General features: G+C 61.5%; 2 protein-coding genes across 3 annotated transcripts; one reads left to right on the top strand and one right to left on the bottom strand.

The window, feature by feature from the left end:
• The first annotated feature begins 716 nt into the window (after window positions 1-716).
• NDUFA4L2 (NDUFA4 mitochondrial complex associated like 2) lies at window positions 717-7,466 on the top strand. The gene is made up of 4 exons (XM_066567750.1): window positions 717-837; window positions 3,944-4,032; window positions 5,323-5,383; window positions 7,339-7,466. Exons 1-4 carry the CDS (start codon window positions 781-783, stop codon window positions 7,393-7,395), a joined length of 264 nt encoding a protein of 87 aa, XP_066423847.1. The 5' UTR covers window positions 717-780; the 3' UTR covers window positions 7,396-7,466.
• A 2,825-nt stretch (window positions 7,467-10,291) lies between these two features.
• On the bottom strand, window positions 10,292-24,560 carry SHMT2 (serine hydroxymethyltransferase 2). Of its 2 annotated transcripts, XM_066567600.1 has the most exons (12): window positions 24,462-24,560; window positions 21,194-21,391; window positions 20,530-20,609; window positions 18,363-18,563; window positions 16,873-16,954; window positions 15,966-16,088; window positions 15,131-15,270; window positions 14,066-14,231; window positions 13,776-13,875; window positions 13,059-13,214; window positions 11,779-11,886; window positions 10,292-10,997 (listed from the first exon to the last, which is right to left on the bottom strand). In XM_066567600.1, the coding sequence occupies exons 1-12, from the start codon at window positions 24,483-24,485 to the stop codon at window positions 10,870-10,872; spliced, it is 1,506 nt and encodes a 501-aa protein (XP_066423697.1). In that variant the 5' UTR covers window positions 24,486-24,560; the 3' UTR covers window positions 10,292-10,869. The 2 variants fall into 2 exon arrangements, with proteins under 2 accessions (XP_066423697.1, XP_066423696.1); XM_066567599.1 differs by lacking the exons at window positions 18,363-18,563; window positions 20,530-20,609; window positions 21,194-21,391; window positions 24,462-24,560 and adding an exon at window positions 17,929-18,003.
• Window positions 24,561-26,134: the final 1,574 nt, after the last annotated feature.

The raw sequence follows: 26,134 nt of genomic DNA, 5'->3' as shown, positions 1-26,134 counted from the left end.
AACCCCTGGATTTTGGGGGCAGGGTCCCCCCAGACCCCTGCGTACCCCCAGACCCCTGAATTTTATAGTGAAATTCTACCCAGAACCCCCCAATAACTCCTGGATTGTGGGGCCAGGGTCCCCCCAGACCCCTGCGTACCCCCAGACCCCTGAATTTTTTAGTGCAGGTCTACCCAGAACCCCCCAATAAATCCTGGATTTTGGGGGCAGGGTCCCCCCAGACCCCTGAATTTTTTAGTGAAATTCTACCCAGAACCCCCCAATAACTCCTGGATTGTGGGGCCAGGGTCCCCCCAGACCCTTAGGGTACCCCCAGACCCCTGAATTTTATAGTGAAATTCTACCCAGACCCCCAGACCCTCCCTTAAACTCCTGGATTTTGGGGTGAGGGTCCCCCCAAGTCCCTGGGTGCCCCCCTGGATCCCTGAATTTTGTACTCAGGATCTACCCAGACCCCCAGACCCTCCCCTGAACTCCTGAATTTTGGGGTGAGGGGTCCCCCCAGACCCCTAAACTCTGTAGTGAAATCCTATCCAGCCTCCCAGACCCTCCCCATAACTCCTGGATTTTGGGGTGGGCACATCGGGGGTCCCTGCCCAGCCCCTCCAGACACCGGGATTGAGGCCGGATGACGGCCGGGAGCGGGATCTGGTGTCCGGCCTTCCTCTTCCTCCCTTCTGGCCCTGTCCCCTCCCCTCCCTGCCCTCCCTCCCCTCCTGCCCAGCCCCGGTCCAGCCTCGCTCGGAGCTCGGCAGCGGCCGGAGCGACCCCAGCGTGGCCATGAAGGGTCCCCTGCGCGGAGGGATCTTCTCCCGCCACGTCAAACGGCACCCCGGAGTGAGTCAGCCTTCCTCCAGGGCCCCCTCATCATCATCATCATCCTCATCCTCCTCATCCTCCTCATCCTCCTCCCAGGGACCCCTCATCCTCCTCATCCTCCTCATCCTCCTCATCCTCCTCCCAGGGACCCCCTCATCCTCCTTTTCCTCCTCCCAGGGACCCCCTCATCATCATCATCCTCATCCTTCCTCCAGGGACCCCTCCTCATCCTCCTTTTCCTCCTCCCAGGGACCCCTCATCCTCCTCATCCTCCTCATCCTCCTCATCCTCCTCATCCTCCTTTTCCTCCTCCCAGGGACCCTCTCATCCTCCTCATCCTCCCAGGGACCCCCCAGCCCCATTCCTGCTGCTCTGTGACCTTCCTCAGCCTCCTCTTCCTCCTCCTCATCCTCCTCCTCCCAGGGACCCCCAGCCCTCTGGGACACACTGGGAGCTTCTGTTCCTTTTACTGGGATGGACTGGGACACGCTGGGAGCTTCTGTTCCTTTTACTGGGATGGACTGGGACACGCTGGGAGCTTCTGTTCCCTTTTACTGGGATGGACTGGGACACGCTGGGAGCTTCTGTTCCCTTTTACTGGGATGGACTGGGACACGCTGGGAGCTTCTGTTCCCTTTTACTGGGATGGACTGGGACACGCTGGGAGCTTCTGTTCCCTCGGTTTAGGGTTTTTCCATGAAGGACTCGGGGCTGAGCACTCCATTCCCAGTGCTCCCAGTGCTCCCAGTCAGAGCAAACCCCAATTTATGGCTCCTCCCTAAAGGATTTGGGGCTGAACCCCCCATTCCCAGCATTCCCAGTGCTCCCAGTGCTCCCAGTCACAGCAAACCTCGGTTTAGGGTTTTTCCATGAAGGATTTGGGGCTGAATCCCCCATTCCCAGCATTCCCAGTGCCCCTGGTCAGAGTGAACTCCTATTTGTGGTTCTTCTCTAAAGGATTCAGTGCTGAACCCCTCATTTCCATTCCCAGTGCTCCCAGTCAGGGCTGAGCCTCGGTTGGTGGCTCCTCCCTATAAGTTTCGGTCCTGGGGACCCCATTTCCAGCATTCCCAGTGCTCCCAGTACGGCCCACTTCCCACCCAGCAGTGCCCAAACCAGGCTGGAATGCTGGATGCTGGCACCACCCCTGGCATCGTCCCTGGCACCGTCCCTGGGTCCATTCCTCTCACCGTCCCTGGCACCATCCCTGGTACAATCCTGGCACAATGGCACCACCCCTGGCACCACCCCTGGCCCCGGGAGCTGACGCGGCTCCCGGAGCCCGTTCGGGGCTCTCTCGCCATCTGCTGCCGCCGCCGTCTGGGTAATTAACGCCTGGCAGTAATTAGCGGCAGGACAATTAGAGGCTGCCAAGGCGCAGGTGCCAGCGGTGGAGCCCGAGCGGAGCGGGAGGTGTGGTGCGGACGGACAGACGGACGGACGGCACCACAGCAATTACAAACACCCCGGACCCTCTGTGCTTTTTACACCTCAGATTTGGGGTCTCCTTTGTGCCCCCCCAAATCCCTCAGGGGAAAGGCAGGAACAGAAACGCCCCGAATTTCCCCATTTTGCAGCGAGGATGACGCGGGGGCCTCACCCGAGGACGTGGGAAGCGCCCTGGGGGTGCCAACCCCCCCGTGCCCCCCGTGCTGGCACCCCCTGGCAGTGCCCAGCCTCGGCTTTGGGGCATTTTTTACCCAAATCCCTGAATTTGATGTTTTGAGGGGTGGCAGGGCCGGCTCTGCTGGGGTGAATGGGGAGGGGGCTTCATTCCCACCCCCCCTGACAAAAATGTCCCCACACGGGGGGGGGGGACACGGGGAGGGTCCCCTCACCTTTTGGGGGGTGGGTAAAGGTTGGGGTGTCCCAGCTGGGCTGGGGGAAGGAGCCCCGAGATCCCCTCAGGCCCTCCCAGAGCCCCCGAGATCCCCCCAGATCCCCCCCAGCCCCAAATCCTCCAGGGAGGGGCCGCAAACCGAGGCTCAGCCCTGACTGGGAGCACTGGGAACACTGGGAACACTGGGAATGGGGGGTTCAGCCCCAAATCCTTCACAGAGGAGCCACAAACCAAGGTTTGCTTTGACTGGGAGCACTGGGAATGCTGGAAATGGGGGGTTCAGCCCCAAATCCTTCAGGGAAGAACCATAAACCGAGGTTTGCTCTGACTGGGAGCACTGGGAGCACTGGAAATGGGGGGTTCAGCCCCAAATCTTTTAGAAAGGAGCCATAAAGTGACATTCAACCCTGAGCAGAGTCACTGGGAACACTGGGAACACTGGGAGCACTGGGAATGCTGGGAATGGGGTGCCCAGGACTAAATAATTGAGGGAAGAACCATAAACCAAGGTTTGCTCTGACCGGGAGCACTGGGAGCACTGGGAACGCTGAAAATGGGGGGTTCAGCCCCAAATCCTTCAGGGAGGAGCCACAAACTGAGGCTCAGCTCTGACTGGGAGCACTGGGAATGCTGGGAATGGGGGGTTCAGCCCCAAATCCTTCAGGGAAGAAGCATAAATAGGGGTTTGCTCTGACCAGGGGCACTGGGAATGCTTGGAAATGGGGTGCCCAGCCCCAAATCCTTCATGGAGGTGCCACTCCTGACTGGAGTCACTGGGAATGGGGTGTTGAGCCCCAAAAGCTTTAAGGAGGAGCCACAAACCGAGGTTGGCTCTGACTGGGAGCACTGGGAGCACTGGGAATGGGGTCCCCAGCCCCAAATCCTTCAGGGAGGAGCCCCAAACCGCGGCTCGGCCCTGACTGGGAGCACTGGGATTGACTGGGAACACCGGGAATGCCTCCCCCATGTCCTCAGCAGCGCCAGCCCCGGGCAGCCCGGGGCTGAGAGGATCCAATTTCTCATTCCCCACCCAATTCCTCTCCAGCACGAGGCGATTTTTCCTCCTCTCTGCTTTCATTCAGTCACCCGGGCTGACAGCTCCAGCTGTAGCTCAGCATTGCTGGGCCACCTCTCCCCTGTAAATCTCCCGGGTGTCAGCTCTGCCTTTCGCTCTGCCTGATAAATATTCATTTTATTGGGGCATTTTTCAATTTTCTTTCTGGGTTTTTTTTTTGGTTTATTTTTTTTCCCTTTCTCTCTTTTTTTTTTTTTTTTTTTTTTCAGCTCGTTCCTCTCATTGGCTTCATCAGCGTGGGACTGGGCAGCGCCGTGCTGTACCTGGTGAGGCTGGCACTGTACAGCCCTGATGTCAGGTATGGCTGGGCACAGCTGGGCACACCTGGGGAACACCTGGGGAACACCTGGGGTTCACCCCGCATTCCCAGAGTGGGGAAATGTGGGGCCAGAAGTGCCCAGGAGGCACCTGGAATGGTTGGCACTGCACAGCCCTGATGTCAGGTATGGCTGGGCACACCTGGGGCACACCTGGGGCACATTTGGGGAACACCTGGGGCACCCCTGGGCACACCTGGGGGTCACCCCACACCCCCAGAGTGGGAGCCAGAGGTGCCCAGTGTGGCTGGCACTGCACAGCCCAAACTCCAGGTACGCTTTGAGGTGCCCTGGGCACACCTGGGGCACACCTGGGGTTCACCCTGCACTCCCAGAGTGGGGAAATGTGGGGCCAGAGGTGCCCAGGAGGCACCTGGAATGGTTGGCACTGCACAGCCCTGATGCCAGGTATGGCTGGGCACACCTGGGGCACAGCTGGGGCACCCCTGGGCGCACCTGGGGCACATTTGGGGAACACCTGGATACACCTGGGGCTCACTCCATACTCCCAGAGTGGGGAAATGTGGGGCTAGAGGTGCCCAGTGTGGCTGGCACTGCACAGCCCTGATGCCAGGTATGGCTTGGTACAGCTTGGCACACCTGGGGCACCCCTGCGTACCCCTGGGGCACATTTGGGGAACACCTGGGCACATCTGGGTACACCTGGGGCTCACCCCACACCCCCAGAGTGGGGAAATGTGGGAGCCAGAGGTGCCCCAGTGTGGCTGGCACCGCACAGCCCAAACTCCAGGTACACCTTGAGGTGCCCTGGGCACACCTGGGGCACACCTGGGGTGGGGGGGCTCAGCCCATGGCCAGACCCAGCTCCAGGGTGGGAAATCCACACACAAAGAAAAACTTCCCAGATGGAAAATTCTGCTCTTGGCAGCACCAGCGGAACTGGGAGGGCGGAAAAAGGGGGTGGGGGATGGAAAAAAGGGGGTGGGGGATGGAAAAAAGGGGGTGGGGGATGGAAAAAAGGGGGGGGCAGCACGAGCTGCTCTCCCCAGGGACCCCTCCCACGGCCCTGCTGGCCCCCCCAGCCCCTCAGGGACAGCACAGGACGTGACCAGTTCGGCTCCAGTAGAACAGGGACGGTGCTGGGGGCGCTTTGGGGGGGCTCCAATGGGGCTGGGGGCGCTTTGGGGGGGCTCCAATGGGGTTGGGGGCGCTTTGGGGGGGTCCCATGGGGTGGGGGGGGTGGTGGTGGGGGGGGGTCTCTCCCCCAATCCTTGAGGTGCTGATGTCCCCCCTCTGTCACCCCCTCCCAGCTGGGACAGGAAGAACAATCCGGAACCCTGGAACAAGCTGAGCCCCACAGACCAGTACAAAGTGAGCACTGGGGGAACTGGGAGGGCTGGAAGTTGGGCGGCGGGGGGGGAGGCTCTTTTAGGGCACTTTTAGGGTAAAAAACACTCAGGAAGGGGAAAAAAAGGGGATCAGGCCTGGAGCAGAGAGCTCCAAATGTTTGTGCTTGAATTTGGGGAGGGGGCACCAAGGCCACCAAGGCCACCAAGGCTGCAGTGACACTGGGGGGACACTTTAGGGTTTCCCAGAGGCAATGTGTGGGGCAGGAGGGAGCCACTTTTAGGGCATTTTTAGGGTAAAACCCTGAGTTTTCCTCATGTTTGTGCTCAAATTTGGGGAGGGGGCACCAAGGCCACCAAGGCCACCAAGGCCAGGATGCAGTGACACTGGTTATGGGGGGGAGGGTAACAAATGGGATCTTTTAGGGTTTCCCAGAGGCAATGTGGGGCAGGGGGAGCCACTTTTAGGGCACTTTTAGGGTAAAACATTCAGGAAGGGCAAAGGGGGATCAGCCCTGGAGCAGAGACCCCCAAATCCTTGTGCTCAAATTTGTGTCACCAAGGCCACCAAGGCTGCAGTGACACTGGGGGGACACTTTAGGGTTTCCCAGAGGCAATTTTGGGGGAGATTCAGCCACTTTTAGGGCACATTTAGGGTAAAAACACTCAGGAAGGGGAAAAAAAGGGGATCAGGCCTGGAGCAGAGAGCTCCAAATGTTTGTGCTTGAATTTGGGGAGGGGGCACCAAGGCCACCAAGGCTGCAGTGACACTGGGGGGACACTTTAGGGTTTCCCAGAGGCAATGTGTGGGGCAGGAGGGAGCCACTTTTAGGGCATTTTTAGGGTAAAACCCTGAGTTTTCCTCATGTTTGTGCTCAAATTTGGGGAGGGGACACCAAGGCCACCAAGGCCACCAAGGCTTCAGTGACACTGGTTATGGGGGGGGTAATAAAAATGGATCTTTTAGGGTTTCCCAGAGGCAATGTGGGGCAGGAGGGAGTCACTTTTAGGGCATTTTTAGGGTAAAACCCTGAATTTTCCTCATGTTTGTGCTCGAATTTGGGGAGGGGGCACTGGGTGACACCAAGGCTGCAGGGACATTGGGGGGCTGCAGTGACATTGAGGGACATTGGGGGGCTGCAGGGACATTGGGGGGCTGCAGTGACACTGAGGGGGCTGCAGGGACATTGGGGGGGCTGCAGTGACACTGAGGGGGCTGCAGTGACATTGAGGGACATTGGGGGGCTGCAGGGACATTGGGGGGGCTGCAGGGACATTGGGGGGCTGCAGTGACACTGAGGGGGCTGCAGGGACATTGGGGGGGCTGCAGGGACATTGGGGGGGTGCAGTGACACTGAGGGGCTGCAGTGACACTGAGGGGGCTGCAGGGACATTGAGGGACATTGGGGGGGCTGCAGTGACATTGGGGGGGCTGCAGTGACACTGAGGGGGCTGCAGGGACATTGAGGGACATTGGGGGGGCTGCAGTGACACTGAGGGGGCTGCAGGGACATTGGGGGGCTGCAGGGACACTGAGGGGGTGCAGGGACATTGGGGGGCTGCAGGGACATTGGGGGGGGCTGCAGGGACATTGAGGGACATTGAGGGGGCTGCAGGGACATTGGGGGGCTGCAGGGACACTGGGGGGGTGCAGGGACATTGAGGGACATTGAGGGGGCTGCAGGGACATTGGGGGGGCTGCAGTGACATTGAGGGACATTGGGGGGGCTGCAGTGACATTGAGGGACATTGGGGGGCTGCAGGGACACTGAGGGGGCTGCAGGGACACTGAGGGGGCTGCAGGGACATTGAGAGACACTGAGGGGGCTGCAGTGACATTGGGGGGGCTGCAGGGACATTGGGGGGGTGCAGGGACACTGAGGGGGCTGCAGGGACATTGGGGGGGCTGCAGGGACATTGGGGGGGCTGCAGTGACCCCCCCTGACCCCCCTGACCCCCCTCCCTCCCTCCCTCCTGCAGTTTCTGGCAGTTTCCACTGACTACAAGAACCTCAAGAAGGAGCGGCCGAGCTTCTGAGCCAGCCCTGGGACAGGCTGGGCTGCGGGAGGAGCCCCCCAAAACCCCCCCAAAAACCCCCCAAAAACCCCCAAAACCCCCCCAAAAATCCCCAAAACCCCCCCAAAACCCCCCAAAATCCCCCAAAGAACCCCAAAACCCCCCAACCCCCCCCAAAACCCCCCAAGAACCCCCAGCCCCCCCAAACCCACCCCCCAATAAAGCCCAGCCCTGGGGGCGCCCCCTCACCCTCAGCTCCTGCATTGAACCCAGCACGGGGAGGAATTGTGGGGTGGGGGCAGCCAAGTGGGTCCTTTGGGCTTTCCCAGAGTTTGGGGGGCACCAAACTGGGTCCTTTGGGCTTTCCCAGAGCCTGGGGGGGACAGCACTGGACCCTTTAGGGTTTCCCAGAGTTTGGGGGCAGCAAATTGGATCCTTTATGGTTTCCCAAAACCTGGGAGGGAGGGACAGCAAATTCAATCCTTTAGGGTTTCCCAGAGTTTGGGGGGCACCAAACTGGGTCCTTTGGGGTTTTCCAGAGCCCAGGGGCAGCAAATTGGATTCTTTAGGGTTTCCCAAAACTTGGGAGCAGCAAATTGGATCCTTTAGGGTTTCCCAGAGCCCAGGAGTAGCAAACTGGATCCTTTATGGTTTCCTAAAACCTGGGGACAGCACTGGATCCTTTATGGTCTCCCAAAACCTGGAAGGGGGCAGCAAACCGGGTCCTTTAGGGTTTCCCAGAGTTTGGGGGCAACAAATTGGATTCTTTAGGGTTTCCCAGATCCTGGGAGCAGCAAATGGAAACTTTTATGGTTTCCCAGAGCCTGGGGTGGAGTGGGGGCAGCAAACTGGATCCTTTAGGGTTTCCCAAAACTTGGGAGCAGCAAATTGAATCCTTTAGGGTTTCCCAGAGTTTGGGGACAGCAACCTGGATCCTTTAGGGTTTCCCAGAGTTTGGGGGCAGCAAATTGGATCCTTTGGGGTTTTCCAGAGCCTGAGGGGGGTCAGCACTGGATCCTTTATGGAATCTCAGAACTTGGGGGCAGCAAACTGAATTGTTTATGGTTTTCCAGAGCCTGGGGTGGGATGGGGGCAGAAAATTGAATCCATTAGGGTTTCCCAGAGCCCAGGAGTAGCAAATTGAATCCTTTAGGGTTTCCCAGAGTTTGGGGGCAGCGAATTGAATCCTTTAGGGTTTCCCAGATCCTGGGAGCAGCACATTGAGACTTTTCTGGTTTCCCAGGGCGTGGAGGGGCCCAGCCCTGGATCCTCGATGCTTTCCCAGAGCCCCGAGCACGGCGGTGCTCGTGTGACCCCCCCGGGGACGCTCCCATGCCCCGGCAGCCCCAGGAACCCCTCGGGACCCCGGAGCCGCTTCCGCTCCCACGGCCCAGGGACCCCCGGGAGGGGAAGGGGCTGGGAGGGGCGGGGGGGGGGGGGAGACACGGGGAGGGACGGGCGGGAGCCGCTGGGGGACGGGACAGGGACAGAGACGGGATGGACACGGGATGGACACGGGATGGACACGGGACAGAGACGGGACACGGGACAGAGACGGGACACGGGACAGAGACGGGACAGAGACGGGATGGACACGGGATGGACACGGGACAGAGACGGGATGGACACGGGATGGACACGGGACAGAGACGGGATGGACACGGGACGGACACGGGACAGAGACGGGATGGACATGGACAGACACAGGACAGAGCCGGGACAGAGACGGGATGGACACGGGATGGACACGGGACAGAGACGGGATGGACACGGGATGGACACGGGACAGAGACGGGATGGACACGGGATGGACACGGGATGGACACGGGACAGAGACGGGACACGGGACAGAGACGGGATGGACACGGGATGGACACGGGACAGAGACGGGATGGACACAGGACACGGGAGACGGGACAGACACGGGACAGACACGGGACAGAACCTGGGACATGGGATAGACACGGGACACGGGACAGAAACGGGACAGAGCCTGGGACACAGGACAGACACGGGGAGGGACGGGCTGGAGCCGCTGGGGGACGGGACAGGGACAGAGACGGGATGGACACAGGACACGGGATAGACATGGGACAGACACAGGATAGACACGGGACAGAGATGGGATAGACACAGGACACGGGACAGAGACGGGACAGACACAAGACACGGGACAGACACGGAACAGAGCCGGGACAGACACGGGACAGACACGGGAGAGAGCCGGGATAGACACGGGACAGACACGGGACAGACACGGGACAGAGACGGGACGGACATGGGACAGAGCCAGGACAGAGCCGGGACAGATCCGGACAGAGCCCGGCAGGGCGCCAGGAAAAGGGGAGGGTCCGGTCCAGTCGGGTCGGGTCGGGTCCCCAGGGTGTCCCCCCCACCGCACCCCAAATGTCCCCGGGCTCAGCACCACCCCCTGCCCTCAGAGCCCCACCAGGCTGGGGAAACTGAGGCACGAGAGCCTGAGGGGCTCCTGGCAGGGCACTGAGGGGCTCCAGGGACCCCTCCCCAACATCCAGCACGGCCCAAACACCTCCAAATCTCTGCCCCCACTTTATTAGCGACCCCTCCCCATAGAAAAGTGCAAGATGAGGCTGCAGCAAGCAGTGCCCCCCACCCAAATGCAGGATCTGGGGGGTCTCTGTACCCTAACACTGAGAGCAGGATGTGCCCCCACCCCAGGGATGCAGCACCCAAGGGTGACAACGGGAAAAAAGGGGAGGGGGAAAGGGTCTGAGGGTGTCAGTGCCCCCTCCCCAGCGCCCCCAGGCTGGCAGCAGGGCCGTGCCCCCCTCAGTGGCACCCGAAGCCGGGCATGGGGAAGGTCTCAACAAGAACCTCGTGGATCCTGGCACTTGGGGGACCCCTCCCCAACATCCAGCACAGCCCAAACACCTCCAAATCTCTGCCCCCAATTTTATTAGCGACCCCTCCCCATAGAAAAGTGCAAGATGAGGCTGCAGCAAGCCCAGGAAGGTTCTAACACTGAGAGAAGGATGCAGTCCCCACCCCAGGGATGCAGCACCCAAGGGTGACAACGGGGGACAAAAGGAGGGGGAGGACAGGCAGAGGGTGGCTCTGAGGGTCTCAGTGCCCCCTCCCCAGCGCCCCCAGGCTGGCAGCAGGGCCGTGCCCCCCTCAGTGGTGCCCAAAGCCGGGCATGGGGCAGGCATGGGCCAAGGTCTCAATGAGACCCCCAGAGTCCCTGGCACTGAGGGGCTCCAGGGACCCCTCCCCAACATCCAGCACAGCACCAAAGCTCTGCCCCCAATTTTATTAGCGACCCCTCCCCATAGAAAAGTGCAAGATGAGGCTGCAGCAAGCCCAGGAAGGTTCTAACACTGAGAAAAGGATGCGCCCCCACCCCAGGGATGCAGCACCCAAGGGTGACAACGGGGGACAAGGGCAGGGGGAAAGGCTCTGAGGGTCTCAGTGCCCCCTCCCCAGCGCCCCCAGGCTGGCAGCAGGGCCGTGCCCCCCTCAGTGGTCGCTGAAGCCGGGCATGGGGAAGGCACGGGCGAAGGTCTCCACGCGCCCCCGCAGCTCCTGCAGGCGCTGCTGCGTCCCTGGGTCCTGGAGCAGGAAATTCCTGAAATCCTGGAGCTTACCTGGCGTGGGGAGGGCACAGGTGAGCACCAGGGCAGCTCCAGCCCTGCCACAGGTACCCACAGCTGGGCTGGCATCGGGATGGGGTGAAGGGGTGGTATTACAAAGGGGAGAGGGGCAGGCAGGAAGGGAGAATGGGGGGAAATGGGGGGAAAGAAATGGAGGAAAGAAATGGGGGAAAGAAATGGGGGAAAGAGATGGGAGAAATAAATGGGGGAAATAAATGGAGGGAAATAAATGGGGGAAAAGAAATGGGGGGAAAGGAATGGGGGGAAAGAAATGGGGGGGAATGGAATTGGGGGAAAGGAATTGGGGGAAAGGAATGGAAAGAAATGGGGGAAAGAAATGGGGAAAATAAACGGGGGGAAATAAATGGAGGGAAATAAATGGGGGGAAGGAATTGAGGGGAAGGAAATGGGAGGAAAGAAATGGGGGGAAAGAAATGGGGGAAATAAATGGAGGGAAATAGATGGGGGAAAGAAATGGGGGGGAAAGAAATGAGGGAAAGAAATGGGGGAAATAAATGGAGGGAAATAAATGGGGGGAAGAAATGATGGGGAAATAAATGGGAGGAAAGGAATGGGGGGAAAGGAATTGGGGGAAAGAAATGGGGAAAAGAAATGGGAGGAAAGAAATGGGGGGGAATAAATGGTGGCCCCCCATGGCTCATGGGTTTTGCCACGTGGTTTTTGGGGACCAGGGTGGGCACCAGAAGGAGCTGAGGGGCAGCAAGGAAGGGGGACATGGGGAGAACTGGGGGAAATGGGGGTCCCCAGGGCTCACTGGTTTTGCTCTTGACGTCCAAGGCCAGGGCGATGCCCTCGTCGATGAACTCCACGACCTTCTGGAAATCCTCCTCACGGAACTGGCGCGAGGTCAGGGCAGGGGCACCTGGGGACAGCGGGGACAGAGCCTGTCAGGGACAGCGGGGACAGCAGGGACAGAGCCTGTCGGGGACAGCGGGGACAGGAGGGAGAGCAGGGACAGCAGGGACAGAGCCCAGCAGGGACAGCAGGGACAGCAGGGACAGAGCCTGTCGGGGACAGCGGGGACAGCAGGGACAGTGGGGACAGAGCCTGTCAGGGACAGTGGGGACAGCAGGGAGAGCAGGGACAGAGCCTGTCAGGGACAGCGGGGACAGTGGGGACAGAGCCTGTCAGGGACAGCGGGGACAGTGGGGACAGAGCCTGTCAGGGACAGCGGGGACAGCAGGGACAGTGGGGACAGCAGGGAGAGCAGGGACAGAGCCCAGCAGAGACAGCGGGGACAGTGGGGACAGCAGGGACAGTGGGGACAGAGCCTGTCAGGGACAGCGGGGACAGCAGGGAGAGCGGGGACAGAGCTCGTCAGGGACAGCAGGGACAGAGCCCAGCAGGGACAGCGGGGACAGCAGGGACAGCGGGGACAGAGCCCGTCAGGGACAGAGCCCAGCAGGGACAGTGGGGACAGCAGCACTGCAGGGGCACCAGCCCCATGAGGGGCTCCCTCAGTCCCAGACCCCCAAGGGGCTCACAGGGTCCCAGACCCCCAAGAAGCTCCCTCATTCCCAGCCCCTCAAGGGGGTCCCTGGGTCCCAGCCCTCCAAGGGGCTCACAGGGTCCCAGACCCCCAAAGGACTCCCTGAATCCCTCATTTCCAGCCCCACAAGGAGCTCCCCAGCCCCAGACCCCTCACTGCACCTCCCCAAATTTGGGGACCAAGATGTCCCCAAATCCTTCTGCCCCTTTCCCTCCCAAAACCATCCCCAAATTCCCACTCAGAGAGGGGAGAAGCAGCGGGGCTGAGGCCCCCCTGGGCACGGTGGGGCTCCTTCATTCCCAGCTCCACAAGAAGCTCACAGGGTCCCAGATCCCCAAGGGGCTCCCTGGCCCCAGACCCCTCACTGCGCCTCCCCAAATTTGGGGACCAAGAGGTCCAAGAGGTCCCCAAATTCTCGTCCCCACAAGGTCCTCCGCCCTTCCCCACCCAAACCCACCCCCAAATTCCCACTCAGAAAGAGGAGAAGCAGCGGGGCTGCTGTGGGGTGATGCCCCCCAGGCCCCAGGGCAGGGGGTGCCCCTCACCCAGGCGCAGCCCCCCGGGGGTCAGGGCACTCCTGTCCCCTGGGCACGTGTTCTTGTTGGCAGTGATGGACACCAGCTCCAGCACCCGCTCTGCCCGCGCCCCGTCCATGCCCTTGGGCCGCAGGTCCACCAGCACCAGGTGGTTGTCGGTGCCCCCTGGGGAGGGAAGGACAGGGGTGAGGGGTCCTGAGCACCCCCAGACCGCTCTGCTGGGCCTTGTGTGCTCTGCAGGGCTGGTGGTGCTGGCTCTGCCCCCCAGTCCTGCTGCACGTCCCCAGTGCTGGCCTGAGACTGGGCAGAGCCACCCGGCCCCAGCATGGCTCAGCCCTGTCCCCAACATGGCTCAGCACTGTCCCCAACATGGCTCATTCTTGTCCCCACCATGGCTCAGCCTTGTCCCCAGCATGGTCACTCTTGTCCCCAGCATGGTCACTCTTGTCCCCAGCATGGCTCAGCCTTGTCCCCATCATGGCTCATTCTTGTCCCCACCATGGCTCAGCCCTGTCCTCATCATGGCTCCTCCCTCCCTGACCCCACAAGAGCAGGGACAGAGCCTCACCTGACACCAGGGGGTACCTAGGACAGACAGACAGACAGACAGACAGACTCACCTGACACCAGGGTGTAGCAGCAGGACAGACAGACAGACAGACAGACAGACTCACCTGACACCAGGGTGTACCTGGGACAGACAGACAGACAGACAGACAGACTCACCTGACACCAGGGTGTAGCCCCTCTGCAGCAGCGCCTGTGCCATGGCCTTGGCGTTCCTCAGCACCTGCTGGCAGTACTGCCTGAAGGCCGGGGAGCTGGCCTGGAGACAGGGACACCATCGGCACGGGGGACCCCAACGGGGCAGGGGACACCCCATGGCACAGGGGACACCCCATGGCACAGGGGGGACACACCATAGCACAGGGGGACACCCCATAAGTACAGGGCACACCCCAGAGCACAGGGGGGACACAGGACACCCCCTCCCCAGCCCCCCAGCCAGCACAGACCTGTTTGAGGGCCACGGCCACGGCAGCAATGGCGTGGTTGTGGGGTCCCCCCTGCAGCGAGGGGAACACGGAGAAGTTGATCCTGTCCTCCAGGTCGTAGAGCGTCTCCTTGCCCGTCCTTTTGTCCACCGAGCGCACGCCCTTGCGGTAGAAGATCAGCCCTGACCTGGTGGCAAAGGGACACTGTCACCTGTCCTGCCCGGGGGGGACACTCAAGGGGCACAAGGGGGTCCCTCATTGCCAGCCTGAGGCACCCTGGGGTCCCCTTGGGGTGCACCCACAAGAGGGTCCCTCATTCCCAGACCCCAAGGAACTCACTGGGTCTCAGCCCCTCACTGGGGCTTCCTCTGTCCCAGCCCCCCAAAGGGATTCCCTGGGTCCCAGCCCCCCAAAGGGATTCCCCGGGTCCCAGCCCCCCAAAGGGCTCACAGGGTCCCAGCCCCCCAAAGGGATTCCCTGGGTCCCAGCCCCCCAAAGGGATTCCCCGGGTCCCAGCCCCCCAAAGGGATTCCCCGGGTCCCAGCCCCCCAAAGGGCTCACAGGGTCCCAGCCCCTCACTGGGGCTCCTTCATTCCCAGTTCCCCCAGAATCTCCCTCATTCCCAGCCTCCCAAGGATCTCACAGGGTCCCAGTTCCCCAAGGGGCTCCCTGAATCCCAGCCCTTCAAGGGGGTCCCTCATTCCCAGCCCCCCATGGGGGTCCCTGGGTCCCAGCCCCTCATTTGAGCTCCCTCAGTCCCAGCTCCCTATGGGGCTCACAGGGTCCCAGCCCCACAAGGAGCTCCCTCAATCCCAGGCCCCCAGGGGGTTCCCTCATTCCCTGACCCCCAAGGAGCTCCCTGGTCCCAGCCCCACAAGGAGGTCCCTCAATCCCAGCCCCACAAGGGGGTCCCTCATTCCCAGGCCCCCAAGGGGGTCACAGGGTCCCAGCCCCACAAGGAGCTCCCTGGTCCCAGCCCCACACTGGGGTTCCCTCATTCCCAGCCCCCCAAATGGCTCCTTCATTCCCAGCCCCCCCCAGGAGCTCCCTGAATCCCTCACTCCCACCCCCCCATGGGGGTCCCACCTGGCCCCCCTCAGGGTCTTGTGCGTGGTGCTGGTGACGACGTCCGCGTGCTCGAAGGGGGACGGGATCACCTTGGCGGCCACCAGCCCGCTGATGTGGGCCATGTCTGCCAGCAGGTAGGCCTTGACCTCGTCACACACCTGTGGGGACACCCCCCGGGGTCACCTGCTGTCCCCAGAGACCCCCAGGACCCCCCAGGTACCCTCCTGATGCGGGTGTAGTCGATGAGGCGGGGGACACCCACCAGGGACACCCACGAGGGACACCCATGAGGGACACCCACCTGGGGACACCCATCAGGGACACCCACAAGGGACACCCACCTGGGACACCCAGCAGGGACACCCACCTGGGACACTGACCAGGGACACCCATCAGGGACACCCAGCAGGGACACCCACCTGGGGACACCCATCAGGGACACCCATCAGGGACACTGACCAGGGACACCCAGCAGGGACACCCAGCAGGGACACCCACTGGGGACACCCACTGGGGACACTCATCAGGAACACTGATCTGGGGACACCCATCAGGGGACACCCACTGGGGACACTCACCTGGGACACCCACCACTAATACCCACCTGGGGACACCCACCTGGGGATACCCACCTGGGGATACCCACCTGGGGTCACCCACCAGGGACACCCAGCAGGGACACCCACTGGGGACACCCATCAGGGGACACCCACCTGGGGATACCCACTGGGGACAACCATCAGGGACACCCACCTGGGGTCACCTACCTGGGGACACCCACCTGGGACACCCACCTGGGGACACCCACAGGGGTCACCTGCTGTCCCCAGTGCCCCCCAGGAGCCCTCCTCACCCTCCTGATGCGGGCGTAGTCGATGAGGCGGGCGTAGGCGCTGGTGCCCGCGATGATCAGGCAGGGACGGAAGAGACGCGCGGTCACCTCCAGCTGGGCGTAGTCAATGAGGCCTGTGGCGGGCTGGGAGGGACAGACGGACGGACAGGCGGGTCAGACAGACCAGGGACAGACAGACAGGTCAGACAGACTAGGGACAGACAGACAGACAGGTCAGGCAGACCAGGGACAGACAGACAGGCCAGACAGACCAGGGACAGGCAGACAGACAGGAAGGTCAGACAGACCAGGGACAGACAGACAGACAGGTCAGGCAGACCAGGGACAGACAGACAGGCAGACCAGGGACAGACAGACAGGTCAGACAGACCAGGGACAGACGGACGGACAGGCGGGTCAGACAGACCAGGGACAGACAGACAGACAGGTCAGGCAGACCAGGGACAGACAGACAGGCCAGACAGACCAGGGACAGGCAGACACACAGGCAGGCAGGTCAGACAGACCAGGGACAGGCAGACAGACAGACAGATTGGTGAGTCAGTCCAGGGACAGGCAGACAGGTCAGTCAGTCCATGGACAGACAGACAGACAGACAGACTGGTCAGCCCAGGGATGGATGGACAGATTGGTCAGCCCAGGGACAGACAGACAGAGACAAATTGGTCAGTCCAGGGACAGACAGACAGATGGACAAGTCAGTCATCCCAGAGATGGGCAGAGAGGTCAGTCAGTTCAGGGACGGACAGACAGACAGGTCAGTCAACCCAGGGATGGGCAGACAGACAGACAGACAGGTCAGTCAACCCAGGGATGGACAGACAGACAGACAGACAGGTCAGTCAACCCAGGGATGGACAGACAGACAGGTCACCCTGGGGACACCCTGGGGCTCCCCCCAGCTCACATCCAGCTTGTAGGGCATGGACTCGAAGAAGATGGAGGTGGCCGAGATCCGCTTGGTGTCCGTCATGTAACCGTGGGTGAGGCTGGGGATGGAACGGGGAGAAAATGGGGATAAAATATTTGGGAAAAAATGGGGAAAAAATAGGGGAAAAAATGGGGAAAAATTTGGGATAAAATGGGGAAAAATGGGGATGAAATGGGGATAAAATCATGGGATTTTCAGGGGAGTTGGAAAGAAAGGTTGGGCCTGGGAAAATATTAGGGTAGGCCCTGGGAAGATGTTCCCCCAATTCCCCCAATCCCCAACCCCCAAAGCCTCCACTCCCCATGCACTGGCCCTACATCCCAATCCCCCAATTCCCAATCCCCATGTACTGGCCCTATATACCAACTCCCAATCCCCAATTCCCCCAATTCCCAATCCCCATTCCCCACACACTGGCCCCCAATCAGGCACGTCCAATCCCCCAATCCCCAATCCCCCAAACCCCCAATTCCCCCAACCCCCAGCCCCCAAACCCCCAATTCCCCCAATCCCCAGCCCCCAAACCCCCAATCCCAAACCCTCACTTCCCCAATCCCCAGCGCCCAAACCCCAATTCCCCCAATCCCCAGCCCCCAAACCCCCAATTCCCCCAATCCCAAACCCTCAATTCCCCAATTCCCCCAATCCCAAACCCCCAATCCCCCCAGTCCCCAGCCCCCAAACCCCAATTCCCCCAATCCCCCCGTTCCCCCCTTACTGGCCCCCGTTGGGCAGGTCCAGCCCCATCAGGCGCTCGTGGGGCTGCAGCAGGGCCGTGTAGGCGGCCAGGTTGGGCAGGTCCAATCCCCCAATCCCCAACCCTAAACCCCCAATGGTCAGCCCCAATTCCCCCAATTCCCAGCCCCTAAACCCCCAATCCCCCAATCCCCAGCCCCCAATTCCCCCAACCCCCAATCCCAAACCCTCAATTCCCCAATTCCCCCAATCCCAAACCCTCAATTCCCCAATCCCCAGCGCCCAAACCCCAATTCCCCCAATCCCCCAACCCCAATCCCCCAATTCCCCCCTTACTGGCCCCCGTCGGGCAGGTCCAGCCCCATCAGGCGCTCGTGGGGCTGCAGCAGGGCCGTGTAGGCGGCCAGGTTGGGCAGGTCCAATCCCGCAATCCCCAATTCCCAATTCCCAACTCCCAACTCCCAATCCCCCAATTCCCAATCCCCATGTACTGGCCCTATATACCAACTCCCAATCCCCAATTCCCTAATCCCCATTCCCCACACACTGGCCCCTGTTGGGCAGGTCCAATCCCCCAATCCCCAACCCTAAACCCCCAATGGTCAGCCCCAATTCCCCCAATTCCCAGCCCCTAAACTCCCAATCCCCCAATCCCCAGCCCCCAATTCCCCCAACTCCCAATTCCCCCAATCCCAAACCCTCAATTCCCCCAATCCCAAACCCTCAATTCCCCCAATCCCCCAACCCCAATCCCCCAATTCCCCCCTTACTGGCCCCCGTCGGGCAGGTCCAGCCCCATCAGGCGCTCGTGGGGCTGCAGCAGGGCCGTGTAGGCGGCCAGGTTGGCCGGGGAGCCCGAGTAGGGCTGGACATTGACACCCCAGCGGGCAGGGTCCAGGTCAAACGCCTCCAGAGCCCTCTGCTCGCACAGCAGCTCGATCTGATCCACCACCTCGGCACCGCCGTAGTACCTGGGGACACCAGGGGGACACCAGGGGGTCACCAGAGCCAGCCTGACCCCATGGGAGTGATCTGATCCACTCCCATAGTACCTGGGGACACCAAGGGGTCACCAGTGCCATTCTGACCCCATAGGAGTGACCTGATCCACCACCTTGGCACCCCCATAGTACCTGGGGACACCAGGGGACACCAGGGGGTCACCATCCTGACCCCATGGGAGTGACCTGATCCACTCCCATAGTACCAGGGGACACCAGGGGACACCAGTGCCAGCCTGACCCTATAGGGGTGACTTGATCCACCACCTCAGCACCCCCATAGTACCTGGGGACACCAGGGGACACCAGGGGGTCACCAGAGCCAGCCTGACCCCATGGGAGTGACCTGATCCATCACATTGGCACTCCCATAGTACCTGGGGACACCAGGGGGTCCCCAGTGCCATTCTGACCCTATAGGAGTGATCTGGTCCATCACCTCTGCACCCCCGTAGTACCTGGGGACACCAGGGGGACACCAAGGGGTCACCAGAGACAGCCTGACCCCATGGGAATGACCTGATCCACTCCCATAGTACCTGGGGACACCAGGGGGTCACCAGAGCCATCCTGACCCCATGGGAGTGATCTGATCCACCACCTCAGCACCCCCATAGTACCTGGGGACACCAGGGGGACACCAGGGGGTCACCAGAGACAGCCTGACCCCATGGGAGTGATCTGATCCATCACATTGGCATCCCCATAGTACCTGGGGACACCAGGGGGTCACCAGAGCCATTCTGACCCCATAGGAGTGACCTGATCCACCACCTCGGCACCCCCATAGTACCTGGGGACACCAGGGGGACACCAGGGGGTCACCAGTGCCATTCTCACCCCATAGGAGTGATCTGGTCCATCACCTCGGCACCCCCGTAGTACCTGGGGACACCAGGGGGTCACCAGAGCTATTCTGACCCTATAGGAGTGACCTGATCCACCACCTCTGCGCCCCATTTTGGGTTCATTTTGGGCTCATTTTGTGACCATTTTGGGTTCATTTTGTGCCATTTGGGTTCATCTTGTGACCATTTAGGGTTTACCTTGGGTTCATTTGGGGTTCATTTTGTGACCATTCTGGGTTCATTTTGTGACCATTTTGGGTTCATTTTGTGACCATTTTGGGTTCATTTTGTGCCATTTGGGTTCATCTTGGGTTCATTTTGTGACCATTTTGGGTTTACCTTGGGTTCATTTGGGGTTCATTTTGTGACCATTTTGGGTTCATTTGGGGTTCATTTTGTGACCACTTTGGGTTCATTTTGGGTTCATTTTGTGACCATTTTGGGTTCATTTTGTGACCACTTTGGGTTCATCTTGGGTTCATTTTGTGACCATTCTGGGTTCATTTTGTGACCATTTTGTGACCATTTTGGGTTCATTTTGTGCCATTTGGGTTCATCTTGGGTTCATTTTGTGACCATTTTGGGTTTACCTTGGGTTCATTTGGGGTTCATTTTGTGACCATTTTGGGTTCATTTTGTGACCACTTTGGGTTCATTTTGGGTTCATTTTGTGACCATTTTGGGTTCATTTTGTGACCACTTTGGGTTCATTTTGTGACTATTTTGGGTTCATCTTGGGTTCATTTTGTGACCATTTTGGGTTCATTTTGGGTTCATCTCAGGTTCATTCTGTGACCATTTTGGGTTTACCTTGGGTTCATTTTGTGACCATTTGGGGTTAATTTTGTGACGATTTTGGGTTCATTTTGTGACCATTCTGGGCTCACCTTGGCTGTAGCCCTGGCTGGGCTCTTGTGCAGCCCAGGGCGGATCCATTGAGGCCCCCTAATCCATCCCTATTCATTATTTAACTCCAATCTCTGTCCTAGATCAACCCTCACAAGGCATCACCACCGGGGAGCCCCCAGTCCATCCCTGGCTGGGGTCTCCTGCAGCTGAACCCCCCCCAAGCCCACTCCCCACTTTACCTCTTCCCAGGATACCCCTCTGAGTATTTATTGTTCAGGCAGGAGCCCAGGGCCTCCAGCGCTGCCCGGCTGCAGAAATTCTGGGAGGGAGGAAAAAGTGGATGGGAATCAGAGCAGCCAAACCCCCCTAAACAGGGGGTACCCCAAGCCTGAGCCCACCCTGTGCAGGGACCAAGGCTGGTGGTGGTGGCTGTGCCAGCGCTGGGGACTTTGGGTGGGCAGGGGGGTCAGGGGGGGACACACAACACCAGGATGGGGGTCCTGGTGATCAGCCAGGGGTGAGGAGGAGGATGGGATGGAACTGAGACCCCCAGGGATGATGGAGGTGGGAGAAAAGGTACAGAGGGGGCACCAGGACCCCCCCAATGGGGACGGGGACATGGATGGGAATTGGAGCAGCCAAACCCCCCTAAACAGGGGGTACCCCAACCCCCACCCCAACCCTTCCCAACCCCCCCAGGCTCAACCCCACCCCTGCCCAACCCCCCTAAACCCCACCCCCAACCCTTCCCAAGCCCCCCAAACCCAAACCCACCCCTGCCCAACCCTTTCCCCAACCCCTCCAGTCCCGACCCCACCCCTTCCAAAGCCCCCCAAGTCCCAACCCCACCCCTTTCCATCCCCCCAAACCCGGCCCCACCCCTTCCCACGCCCCCAGCCCCACCTCGGATGCGATCAGCTCCAGCCCCCGGCACTGCCGATCCTTCTCCTTCTGCAGGAGGCTCCAGAGCTCGGGGTCGCTCTGGGCCAGGCTCTCCTGGCCCGTCCAGCCCGGGCAGTGCCCGGGGGCAGCGGCGGCAGCGGCGCCGTGCTGGGCCCGGAGGGTGCCCGTGCCCAGGCGGGAGCCCCAGCGCTGCAGGGTCTGCACGGAAATGGGGACACAAGGAGTGAGACCCCCCTGTATGGGAATGGGGACACAAGGAGTGAGACCCCCCCTGTATGGGAATGGGGACACAAGGAGTGAGACCCCCCCTGCATGGGAATGGGGACACAAGGAGTGAGACCCCCCCCTGTATGGGAATGGGGACACAAGGAGTGAGACCCCCCCCTGTATGAGAATGGGGACACAAGGTGTGAGACCCCCCCTGCATGGAAATGGGGACACAAGGAGTGAGACCCCCCCTGTATGGAAATGGGGACACAAGGTGTGAGACCCCCCCTGTATGAGAATGGGGAGGGGGACAGAAGGTGTGAGACCCCCCCTGTATGGGAATGGGGACACAAGGTGTGAGACCCCCCCTGTATGAGAATGGGGACACAAGGAGTGAGACCCCCCCTGTATGGGAATGGGGAGGGGGACACAAGGTGTGAGACCCCACTGGAGCCCCCCAAGATGTGAGACCCCCCTGGAGACCCCCCGGCGCTGCAGGGTCTGCATGGAAATGGGGACACAAGGAGTGAGACCCCCCCTGTATGGGAATAGGGAGGGGGACACAAGGTGTGAGACCCCCCCCAGCCCCTGACAGGACATAGAGGGGACAGCAGCAGGGGTGACACCCCCAGGATCTGTCCCCAGGCACCCTGCAAGGTATGGGCACCCCAAGGGACACATGGGGACCCCACAGGGTGCATGGGGACCCCAAGGACCCCACAGGGACCCCAAGGACCCTACGTGGCACATGGGGACCCCATGGACCCTACAGGGAACATGAGGATCCCCCAAGATCCACACAGGGACCCCAAGGACCCTACGTGGCACATGGGGACCCCAAGGATCCTACAGGGAACATGGGGACCCCCCCCAAGATCCACAAAGGGTGCATGGGGACCCCACAGGGCACATGGGGACCCCAAGGACCCTACAGGGCACATGGGGACCCCAAAGCGCACATGGGGACCTCAAGGACCCCACAGCACACATGGGGACCCCCCCAAGCTCCTCACAGGGTGTATGGGGACCCCAAGGGGCCCACGGAGACTCCTCCATGGTCCCCCCAAAAGTACCTGGGGACCCCACAGACCACACGGGGATCCTGCCAAGGGTACTTGGGGGCCCCTCAAAGTCCTCACAAGGACCCCCAAAGACACCTGGGGATCCCCCCCAAGGGCCCCCAAAAAAGCACATGGGGATCTCCAAAGACCCCCCAGAGCACACAAAACCCCCTTAAAATTCCCCAAAAACCCCACAACAACCCCCAAAACCCCACGGGGACCCCCCCAAGCTCTGGTGCCCAGCTGGATTTGCATCCACGGGACCCCCCCCTCATTGTGGCTTTGGGGGGATCCCCCCGGTGCCCACCCCCGGTAACCGGGACCCCCCCCCCCACCCTCATTGTGGCTGTGAGGGGATCCCCCCCGTGCCCCCTCCCGGTGCCCACCCCCGGTGCCCGGGATGCCCCCGGTGCCCGGGTGATGTAACCGCGGCCGCCCCATTGCATCACCCGCGGGGCCGCGGGCACCGGGCAGGGGCCAAGGCCGGTGGTGGCGGGGTCGGGACCGGCCCCGGGGACTTTGGGACCGACACAAAGTCCGCGGGATGGGGGGGGGGGCACACGGTACCGGGATGGGGGGGGGGGCACACGGTACCGGGATAGGGGGGGCAGCACACGGTACCGGGATAGGGGGGGCAGCACACGGTACCGGGATAGGGAGGAGCACACGGTACCGGGATGGGGGGGGGGGGGGCACACGGTACCGGGATAGGGGGGGAGCACACGGTACCGGGATGGGGGGGGGGGGCACACGGTACCGGGATAGGGGCAGCACACGGTACCGGGATAGGGCGGGCACACGGTACCGGGATGGGGGGGGCACACGGTACCGGGATAGGGGCACACGGTACCGGGATGGGAGCACACGGTACCGGGATAGGGGCACACGGTACCGGGATAGGGGGGGGCACACGGTACCGGGATAGGGGCACACGGTACCGGGATGGGGGGGGGACACGGTACCGGGATAGGGGCACACGGTACCGGGATGGGGGGGGCACACGGTACCGGGATAGGGAGGAGCACACGGTACCGGGATGGGAGCACACGGTACCGGGATGGGAGCACACGGTACCGGGATAGGGGCAGCACACGGTACCGGGATAGAGAGGAGCACACGGTACCGGGATGGGGGGGGGCACACGGTACCGGGATGGGGGGGGGCACACGGTACCGGGATGGGAGGACACGGTACCGGGATAGAGAGGAGCACACGGTACCGGGATAGGGAGGAGCACACGGTACCGGGATTGGGGTCCCGGTGCGCAGAGGGGGAGGAGGAGGAGCGGGATGGAATTGAGACCCCCCCCCCCCGGGATAAAGGGGGACACGGGGGGGGAACGGAGGTACCGGGACATCCCCCCAGCCAGTAACGGGGAGCGGGACCCCCCCAGAGCGGGAACCGGGATTGCTGCGACACCGGGACCCCTGTGAGCACCGGGAGCCACCGGGAACGGGACCCGTGTGGGGTCTGGGGCTGCCCGTGCACGGGGGGTCCCGGTGGGTGTCCCCCCCCCCCTTACCGGGTACCGGGACCGTCCCCCCATGTACCGGGAGCCCTGTGAGCACCGAGAGCCACCGGGAACGGGACCCAGGACCCGTTTGGGGTCCGGGACTCTCCCTCCGGTCACCGGAACTTTCTGTGCACCGGGAGCCACCGGGGGATGCGGGAACTGGGGATCCGAACCGGGGATCCCTACCGGGAACCCTTACCGGGGACCGAGGATCATAACCGGGGACCCTGGATCCGAACCGGGGATCCTCACCGGGAACCGGGGATTCGAACCGGGGATCCCCACCGAGGACCCGGGATCCGAACCGGAGACCTTACCGGGAACCGGGGATCCGAACCGGGAACCCTTACTGGGAACCTGGGATCCTTACCGGGGATCCCTACCGGGTATCCTTACCGGGATCCTTACCGGGATCCCTACCGGGGATCCTTACCGGAACCGGGCCCCCCCCATGCACCCCGGTCCCCGTCCCAGCCCCGGTTCTCACCGTGCCCAGCCGGAGCGGCCACATCTCGCCCTGCTCCGCACGTGGGTCCGGCCGGGTCCCGGTTCCCGGCCCCGGTCCCGGTCCCGGCCCCCGCCTGGCCCCGCCCCCACGCGCGCGCTGCCGAGAGGGCGGAGCCACCGGAGCCGCGGGGGCCGACGGGAAACTGGGGGAGCGAGACCTCCCCACCCCCCCCAGCGGGGTCAGCCCGGTCCCTGCACCCCCATCCCCAATTCTGGGGTCCCCTATCCCCAATTTGGGATCCCCCATCCTTAATTTTGGGGTCTTCCATCCCCAATTTTGGGGTCCTGACACTCCCATCCCCAATCCTGGGGTCCCGATCCCTGCACCCCCATCCCCAATTTTGGGGTCCCCCATCCCCAGTTTTGGGGTTCCCCGATCCCTGAACCCTCCATCCCGAATTTTGGGGTTCCCCCATCCTTAATTTTGGGGTCTTCCGAATTTTGGGGTCCCTGCAACCCCATTCCAAATTTTGGGGTCCCCCATCCCCAATTTTGGGGTCCCCCATCCTTAATTTTGGTCCCCTATCCCTGCACCCCCACCCCGAATTTTGGGATCCCCCATCCCCAATTTTGGGGTCCTCGATCCCCAGTTTTGGTGTCCCCCATCCCGAATTTTGGGGTCTCCCATCATTCCACCCCCTCATTCCTAATTTTGGGGTCCTTGCACCCCCCCATCCCTAATTTTAGGGTCCCCCATCCCGAATTTTGGTCCCCGATCCCTGCACTTCTATCCCTAATTTTGGGGTCCTCGATCCCTGCACCCCCATCCCTAATTTCGGGATCCCCCATCCTTGCACCCCCCCCATCCTTAATTTTAGGATCCCCCATCCTTAATTTTAGGGTCCCCCATCCCTAATTTTGGGGTCCCCCTTCCTTCCACCCCCCTATCCCTAATTTTGCTCTCCTATCCCTGTACCCCCCCATCCCAAATTTTAGGGTCCCACTTCCCCCCATCCCTATTTGGGGTCCCTGCATTCCCCATCCCGAATTTTGGGGTTCCCCAATCCTTACACCTCCCATCCCAAATTCCGGGGGTCCCCCCGCACCCCCACTCGTGGCTGGACCAACAAAATCCTTTGGATTTTCCCAGGCTTTTTTTTTTTCCTTTATTTTCCACTTTTTTTTTTTTTTCCATTTTCATTTTCTTTACAAAAAAAAAAAAACCCAAAAAAACCCCAAAAAGATGCAGAAGAAGCCCCTCCCCCCCCCGAGAGGAGGGGGCAGAAGGGCTGAGACCCCCTCCCCCCCCAAAAAAAAGCACCCAAATGTGCCCCCATTGTGCCAAACCCAGAGTTGGCATCGCCCCCCCAGTGCCCCCCCAATATTGGGGGTCCTGCATGGACCCCCCCCCCTCCCCCAGCTGCATTTGGGGGGGTCTCGGTGGGTGGGGAGGGGTCTTGATGGGTGGGGAGGGGTCTCGATGGATGGGGAGGGGTCTCGGTGAATGGGGAGGGGTCTCGGTGGGTGGGGAGGGGTCTCGATGGGGTGGGAAGGGGTCTCGGTGAATGGGGAGGGGTCTCGGTGGATGGGGAGGGGTCTCGATGGGTGGGGAGGGGTCTCGGTGAATGGGGAGGGGTCTCAGTGGATGGGGAGGGGTCTCGATGGGTGGGGAGGGGTCTCGATGGGTGGGGAGGGGTCTCAATGGGTGGGGAG

Source organism: Molothrus aeneus, chromosome 30 (assembly GCF_037042795.1).
Source record: "Molothrus aeneus isolate 106 chromosome 30, BPBGC_Maene_1.0, whole genome shotgun sequence".
NCBI lineage: Eukaryota > Metazoa > Chordata > Aves > Passeriformes > Icteridae > Molothrus > Molothrus aeneus.
This window is presented reverse-complemented; position numbering and strand designations above follow the sequence as displayed.

Coding starts and splice junctions, on each gene's coding strand:
- SHMT2 (XM_066567600.1), bottom strand. CDS start 24,485: ATGTGGCCGCTCCGGCTGGGCACG. Junction 20,610..21,193: donor TGGAGCTGATCGCATCCGAG/GTGGGGCTGGGG, acceptor CCTCCCTCCCAG/AATTTCTGCAGCCGGGCAGC. Junction 13,876..14,065: donor TGGCCGTGGCCCTCAAACAG/GTCTGTGCTGGC, acceptor CCCTGTCTCCAG/GCCAGCTCCCCGGCCTTCAG.
- NDUFA4L2 (XM_066567750.1), top strand. CDS start 781: ATGAAGGGTCCCCTGCGCGGAGGGATCTTCTCCCGCCACGTCAAACGG. Junction 4,033..5,322: donor CTGTACAGCCCTGATGTCAG/GTATGGCTGGGC, acceptor ACCCCCTCCCAG/CTGGGACAGGAAGAACAATC. Junction 5,384..7,338: donor GCCCCACAGACCAGTACAAA/GTGAGCACTGGG, acceptor TCCCTCCTGCAG/TTTCTGGCAGTTTCCACTGA.